The sequence below is a fragment of the Colobus angolensis genome, unplaced genomic scaffold (genome assembly GCF_000951035.1).
Source record: "Colobus angolensis palliatus isolate OR3802 unplaced genomic scaffold, Cang.pa_1.0 Scaffold142, whole genome shotgun sequence".
Taxonomy (NCBI): Eukaryota; Metazoa; Chordata; class Mammalia; order Primates; family Cercopithecidae; genus Colobus; species Colobus angolensis.
This window is the reverse complement of record NW_012114511.1, coordinates 3,841,355-3,848,826: the sequence shown is the minus strand read 5'-3', so window position 1 is coordinate 3,848,826 and position 7,472 is coordinate 3,841,355. Positions and strand designations below refer to the sequence as shown.

Here is a 7,472-nt window from a genome sequence, read left to right as displayed (position 1 = left end):
CCGGGAGGCGGAGCTTGCAGTGAGCTGAGATCCAGCCACTGCACTCCAGCCTGGGCGACAGAGCAAGACTCCGTCTTAAAAAAAAAAAAAAAAAATAGCACTTGAGAGATGAGTTTATCAGAAAAAGATAAATGGGCATGTGTAAATGGGTTAAGTGTAAGGCTCTCAGGTGAAGACCTGAGAAAGGGCCAGAGTGGCCAAAAGGGCAGAGTGAAGATTGGGGTCGGATGTTGGTGGGCATGGAAAATGAGGTTAGAGCAGGCTTGTCCAACCTGCAGCCCAGGATGGCTTTGAATGCGGCCCAATACAAATTTGTAAACTTTCTTAAACTATTGAGAGTTTTGCTTTTTGTTTTTGTTTTAAGCTCATCAGCTACTGTTAGTGTTAATGTATTTTATGTGTGGCCCAAGGAAGCCAAAAGATTGGACACCCTTGGACTAGAGGTTTTATAGATTTGGGATTTGGCGTCTCTCCCAAGATAAGTAAGTACAAACCCCAGAGGAGTTGAGGATAGTAACATGGTCATGTGTCGATTTGTGAAAAGCCCTTTGGCTGGAGTAGAGTGGAGAATTGTTAAGGGCAGAAGGCAGCCTGAGTGGGTGTGGGGAGGGCGTTGGTAACCATGTGTTGAGAAAGGACTTGGATGAGAGAGTGTGAGTGAGACATAAGTGGTTGGGTTTGAGAAAGGAGGTAAGGAGAGAACATAGTGATGGATGTTGGACTCACTGTAGAGGGTTGAGAGTTAGTGCTGAAGATTTTCAGGTTGCCATTAGCTTTTAGTGTTTAGAGTTGTGCTACTATAATAGCCAAATGTGGGTTTTGAATTAATTAAAATTAAATAACATTTAAAATTACATTTCTTAGTTACCCTAGTCTTATTTCAGGTGCTCAGTAGTCATGTTGTTAGTGGTTGCTGAATTGAACAGCATAAGTAGCATTTTCATTGTCACAGAAAATTCTACTGAATAGCATTGATTTAGATAATTGTGTGTTCTGATTTGGTTAATCAACATTTTGTAAAAAAGAAATTGTCAATAATATTTAGATATCACTGTTCTACAGATGGTGTGTTAACTCTGTTTGTTAATTCTATTAAGTATTGAAATGTCTAGGATACTTTCTCCTAAAGAAAGATGGTTAAGGACTCACTCTCTTAGTTACACATTGTAAGATCCTATGTTGTACTGGGATTTGGGATTTATTAAATACTGGATGTTACATGGTGTGACTGTCAGCTGCTGTCCATGGATGTGATGGCCATACAAGTCAGTCCTCATATATTAATGAGAGTATGTCTGTAACTTTCATACTACTTGTAAATGTCCTGGAACTTAACAGAGCCCAGGGTTGATGGCATGTTATTTGGTTCAGAAAATAACTTTGACGTTTCACCTACATGGGATATTTTTAAAACTTGGTGAAGGAAAACATCAGTAATGTGGTTCTAATGAGTGTTTAGTGGCAGAATAGCTCTTTATCTCTTGAATGGGGATTTTTTTTCCTGCTTATCTGCTGCATTCTTCTTAATAACTATAAACTTCATTAAAACAGATTCTATAGTGTTTATCTCTGGGGAGATAAAACATTGCATCTTAAAGAGTGACTATTCTTGGCCGGGCGGGGTGGCTCACACCTGTAATCCCAGCACTTTGGGAGGCTGAGGCAGGTGGATCACCTGCCTCAGCCTCCCAAAGTGCTGGGTCAAGAGATTGAGACCATCCTGGCCAACATGGTGAAACCCCATCTCTACTAAAAATGCAAAAATTAGCCGGACATGGTGGCACATGCCTGTAGTCCCAGCTACTCGGAAGGCTGAGGCAGGAGAATTGCTTGAACCTGGGAGGCGGAAGTTGCAGTGAGCCAAGATCATGTCACTGCACTCCAGCCTGGCAATAGAGTGAGACTCTGTCTCAAAAAAAAAAAAAAGTATTCTTGGTGACTGTTCATTTAAATTAGGTCTCACCCTCCCTGTGGTTTTCCAAGTCTTCTGTCCTAGGGCATGGTCATATCTTAGTTGAAATAATAAATGTAACTGTCATTTGGCCTGCTCACAGACATGCAATTAAACATTTCCTTTGCAGACTGATATCAATTTGCCCTATCTTACAATGGATTCTTCTGGACCCAAGCATTTGAATATGAAGTTGACTCGTGCTCAATTTGAAGGGATTGTCACTGATCTAATCAGGAGGACTATCGCTCCATGCCAGAAAGCTATGCAAGATGCAGAAGTCAGCAAGAGTGACATAGGAGAAGTGATTCTTGTGGGTGGCATGACTAGGATGCCCAAGGTATGGATCCGTGGAATTCTGTCATGGAGAGAGGGGACTGGCACATAGTGTATACTTGGGACAGGTGCCATGAATATATGGCCTGTTCTGCTGGGGTGACGTAAAAGGGAGATGAGATTATATCGTCACTAAAGAATTCTTTTCTGTTTGCTTTGTTAAAATTGAAGGATAGGCCGGGCATGGTGGCTCACGTCTATAATCCCAACACTTTGGGAGGCTGAGGTGGGCAGATCACATGAGTCTGCAAGAGTTTCAGGCCAGCCTGAGCAACATGGCAAAATCCCCTTTGTACAAAAATACAAAAAATTAGCTGGGCGTGGTGGTACATACCTGTAATTCCAGCTACTTGGGAGAATCACCTGAGCCCTAAGGTCAGTCACTTGAGTGAGTTTGGGGCTGCAGTGAGCCATGATCATGCCACTGCGCTCAGCCCAGGCAAGAGTGTGACCCTGTCTCAAAAAAAAAGAAAATACAGTGAGCCGAGATAGCGCCACTGCACTCCAACCTGGGCGACAGAGCAAGACTCCGTCTCCAAAAATATAGATATAGATATAGATGAAAAATTAGGAGGGGCAGAATTTCTTTAGGGGCAGTAGCAGGGAGGATCCCGAACTCAGTCATAGAATTTTTAGGATTGAAACAAAGTTTGAGGTCAGAGACAGCATAAAACCTTGGTAATAATGCCCCTCTCACCCCAGCCACCGTCTTTGTACATGTGTCTTTGCAGCACAGTGCATCTCTTCGACTAAGATTTGTGCAATGATGTATTTTATTCAACACATCATTCTGAAAGAACCTGTGTGGAAAAATAATGACTGAGCACAAACCTGTTGAAGATGCAGTTCTTCTTGGTAGCCTAAATAGGATTATCTTGGGCCTAAGATAGTGACCTTGTTTTTTTCTTAATTTTTCCATTGAAATACATGACCTTAAGGAAATACGCAAAAAAGAAAATGAACCTGGGGAAAAAAAGGCCTTGGACCAGGTGGATGCCTCTGTAATAAGAAATGATCCCCGAGGCCGGGCGTGGTGGCTCGTGCCTGTAATCCCAGCATTTTGGGAAGCCGAGGTGGGTGGATCACAAGGTCAGGAGATGTAGACCATCCTGGCTAACACGGTGAAACCCCATCTCTACTAAAAATACAAAATATTAGCTGGGCATGGTGGCGGAAGCCTGTAGTCCCAGCTACTCAGGAGGCTGAGGCAGGAGAATGGCGTGAACCCAGCAGGTGGAGCTTGCAGTGAGCCGAGATAGTGCCACTGCACTCCAGCCTGAGCGACAGAGCGAGACTCCGTCTCAAAAAGAAAAATAAAAAAAGAAATTATCCCCAATACTATTCAAATGGAACTTTATCACTAATAAATACAAGGGAAGAACATGCCCCACGTTAGCAATGCAAATTATTAACTACAGCTGCGTATGATAATTTGGTCTTTAGTTGATAATATACAAGAGGATGTGGACTTCTAAGTCCCCTTGCCTTGCATCCTCTGTTTCAAATGATTTAATGTGTTACATGGGAAACCAGATAATAAAACTTAGGAGAATCCTTCCCAGATTTACAAGGGTCATGAAGGAGATACTCCTCTAAGTATAAAGTGTATGAATGTTACGAGATCATTAGCAGGAACCCAACTATGAAATGGTCATTTGAATAAACATTCTTAGATTTGAGTTAGCCTGTCTTGAGATTTGGCTGAGACCGAAGGACACATGTGCTGTCTTTTGTTCTGCTCAGGTAGTTCCCAAGTGTGGGTTGACAGGTTCTTTTTCCTTGATGCTCAGGTTCAGCAGACTGTGCAGGATCTTTTTGGCAGAGCCCCAAGTAAAGCTGTCAATCCTGATGAGGCTGTGGCCATTGGAGCTGCCATTCAGGGAGGTGTGTTGGCCGGTGATGTCACAGATGTGCTGCTCCTTGATGTCACTCCCCTGTCTCTTGGTATTGAAACTCTAGGAGGTGTCTTTACCAAACTTATTAATAGGAATACCACTATTCCAACCAAGAAGAGCCAGGTAAGAGCTATCACTTCCTACCTTGTCACATGGGTTTTAGGTTCTATGATGGATGTGATCGCAGCCACTTTCATGAGCTTTTTCTAGAAAACTTCAGTTTTTCGTTTTGCTGTTTAGAATAGTAAATAGTTAACTATGGGTGGTGAGAATCCTGTTTTTTTTTTGTTACCAGAAAAGTTCTTACGTGTTAGCTGGTAGTGATGTTTATAGGAAGGACATTAGTAGTCTCCTTCACAGGATTAACATAATTTGTTAAAAGGGAATCTCAGTCATTTGAGACTGAATTCCCTGTAGTCTTCTGTTCTCAAAGACGGTAAAAAGGATAGTCTGGACCAGACTTAGGGGAGTGTTCTTATGAGTGAATGAAGGGGGTGGTATGGGGGTGCCGAGATATCCCAGCAGGGCTATTTGGACATGGCTTGTTCTGGAAGTAGGAATTATTTCTGGCTGGGCGCCGTGGCTCACACCTGTAATCCCAGCACTTTGGAAGGCTGTGGCGAGAGGATCGCTTGAGCTTAGGAGTTTGAGACCAGCCTGGGTAACATGGTGAAACTCCCTCTCTCCAAAAAGTTAAATTAGGCGGGCATGGTGCTGTGTACCTGTAGTCCCAGCTACTCAGGAGGCTGAGGTGGGTTGATCACTTGAGCATGTGAGGCAGAGGCTGCCATGAGCTGAGGTCATGCCACTGCACTCCAGCCTGGGTGACAGTATGAAGTGAGGCCTTGTCTCAAAAAATAGGTATATATATTATTTCCTGGCTTCCCTAATCTTGTGGATGTTTTTCCATAAAACTATGGCTGTTGGTATATTTGTGCAGTGATGTATTTGTCAACACATCATTCTGAAGAAAAGTATGTGGTGACTTCCTGTGACTGAGCACAATACATCATCTTTCTCTGATCCTGTTTCCCCAGATGAGCATGTTTCAACATTTTAGTTCCTTTTTTGAGGCCTTCTCTCCTATTGCTGCATCTTAGGAGATGCATTTGCTTAGCTGAAACAATTGCTATTGTATGCCCATTTGCTGTACTAATCCTAGTCCTATTCCCTATAAAGACATCAGCCTTTGTTCTGAACATACTGTGAATTAGCAGCCTTCCAATCTTGGAATGTGAACCTTTGGCTTTCATTTTTTTCTATAGAAAGGGAATAGGTTAATCACATTGCCAACCCAGGAGGTTTTCTTTTTCCCTAGGTATTCTCTACTGCCGCTGATGGTCAGACGCAAGTGGAAATTAAAGTGTGTCAGGGTGAGAGAGAGATGGCTGGAGACAACAAACTCCTTGGACAGTTTACTTTGGTAGGTATTGTGAATCCTGAATACTATGCCTCCTTCACTGTAAAGTGAGATAATATTCTAAGCCATAAAAATATTAGTATAAACCGCTGGCATACACATACATACTGAGTAGTCTTGAGAAGAGGGGATGCAGACACTTTGTGCAACTGGATACCCATGGCATCAGTTTTTACCTGAAAGCCTTGCTTTTTCCTTGTGCCTTAGGAATTTCCTCAGAAATAAACTCCCGATTACTCATTTAAAAGACATTTGATATTGTTACTGGTTTCTGATCAGCACTGCTTATGGGTTATTGGTGAGGTGAATAATAGCAGGGAGGTTTGCTGTCTGTCATTTAGTGTGTCCATGGGTACATACAGCCATTATAGTTACTTGCTATAGCTAAATTTCACTGGTATAAAACCGGTTGATTTCAGGCAGCAAACTACTACTGTTGCTTATAAACTTTGTGTTTTTGTACATTAAATCACTTGTTTTCCTAGGAACCAAGTAACTTGTTTACTATAAAACCATATAGATTTGAAAATAATAGCACTGGACCCCTCTGTAAGAGGAACTTACTCTGGATTTATTTGGATTTATTTATTTTAGATTGGAATTCCACCAGCCCCTCGAGGAGTTCCTCAGATTGAAGTTACATTTGACATTGATGCCAATGGGATCGTACATGTTTCTGCTAAAGATAAAGGCACAGGACGTGAGCAGCAGAGTAAGTCACCTTGTTTATCAGACCCTAAGAGTGAGGTGAGGGAGGTCTTGGGAATAGACCCTCTTAGGATGATGGGTCCTCTTTGCCCCTCAGTTGTCAGATTCACTTGTACAAATGTAGTGTTTATTCCCCCCAAATAGGCACTGAGCCTGTGGACTGCTGAAGTTTTCATGGGCAAACAGGCCAGTTGGCGTTTGTGTATGTGTTGGGTCCTTGGTTTCATTTTGCTTTATAGGACTATAAAGTATTTCTCCTCTTCATAATTTGTATCAAGATTGGCTGCTATGAGCCAGAGTACTCTTAATGCAATGGAGGAAGAAGAGGCATATATACCTTTACCTGGGAATTAATGAAATGCCTTCTTTTTACTACAGTTGTAATCCAGTCTTCTGGTGGGTTAAGCAAAGATGATATTGAAAATATGGTTAAAAATGCAGAGAAATATGCTGAGGAAGACCGGCGAAAGAAGGTGATTACTTTTTGTCTTCTGAACTTTAATCTTAGTAAAGCTCGGTCTTGAGAGTTTGGGGCTGGGCGCCGTGTCTCACTCCTATAATCCCAGCACTTTGGGAGGCCAAGGTGGGCCGACTGTTTGAAGTCGGGGGTTCAAGACCAGCCTGACCAACATGGTGAAACCCTATCTTTACTAAAAATAGAAAGAAATTAGCTGGGCATGGTAGTGCACACCTGTAGTCCCAGCTACTTGGGAGGCTCAGGCAGGAGAATCACTTGAACAAGAAAGTGGGAGAGTTTGGACATGTCATAGGTTGTGGGTAAGAGACAACTTAAGATCAATCTATTCTTCCTTCCCTGTTGCTTATACCTTATGTGTGCAGTGCCTTTATTATTTCTTCTGTTCTCCATCACAATTCTGATGTTACAAAATCTAGCCCAAATCTCTCTCAAAGCCATCCCAGACTACTTCATGCCGCTCTGATTTCTCCCTTACTCTTATTTTTACTCTGTAACTGTATGCAGCACATAGCTTATTGTCTTACTGAGTATAGACATTCAGCAAACTTTGGTTGATTGGAAAGTCTTCATTTAAACTTCTAATTTCTCTAAGGAACGAGTGGAAGCAGTTAATATGGCTGAAGGAATTATTCATGACACAGAAACCAAGATGGAAGAATTCAAGGACCAATTACCTGCTGATGA

At 42.2% G+C, this 7,472-nt stretch overlaps 1 protein-coding gene across 1 annotated transcript in view; it reads left to right on the top strand.

The window, feature by feature from the left end:
• HSPA9 (heat shock 70kDa protein 9 (mortalin)) overlaps positions 1 to 7,472 on the top strand; it is a 34,170-nt gene that overhangs the window by 13,002 nt on the left and 13,696 nt on the right. Inside the window, exons 10-15 of the mRNA XM_011935365.1 lie at positions 2,082 to 2,291; positions 4,078 to 4,305; positions 5,501 to 5,605; positions 6,197 to 6,314; positions 6,689 to 6,783; positions 7,381 to 7,472. Coding sequence (XP_011790755.1) covers positions 2,082 to 2,291; positions 4,078 to 4,305; positions 5,501 to 5,605; positions 6,197 to 6,314; positions 6,689 to 6,783; positions 7,381 to 7,472 — 848 coding nt within the window. The remainder of the gene's footprint in view (positions 1 to 2,081; positions 2,292 to 4,077; positions 4,306 to 5,500; positions 5,606 to 6,196; positions 6,315 to 6,688; positions 6,784 to 7,380) is intronic.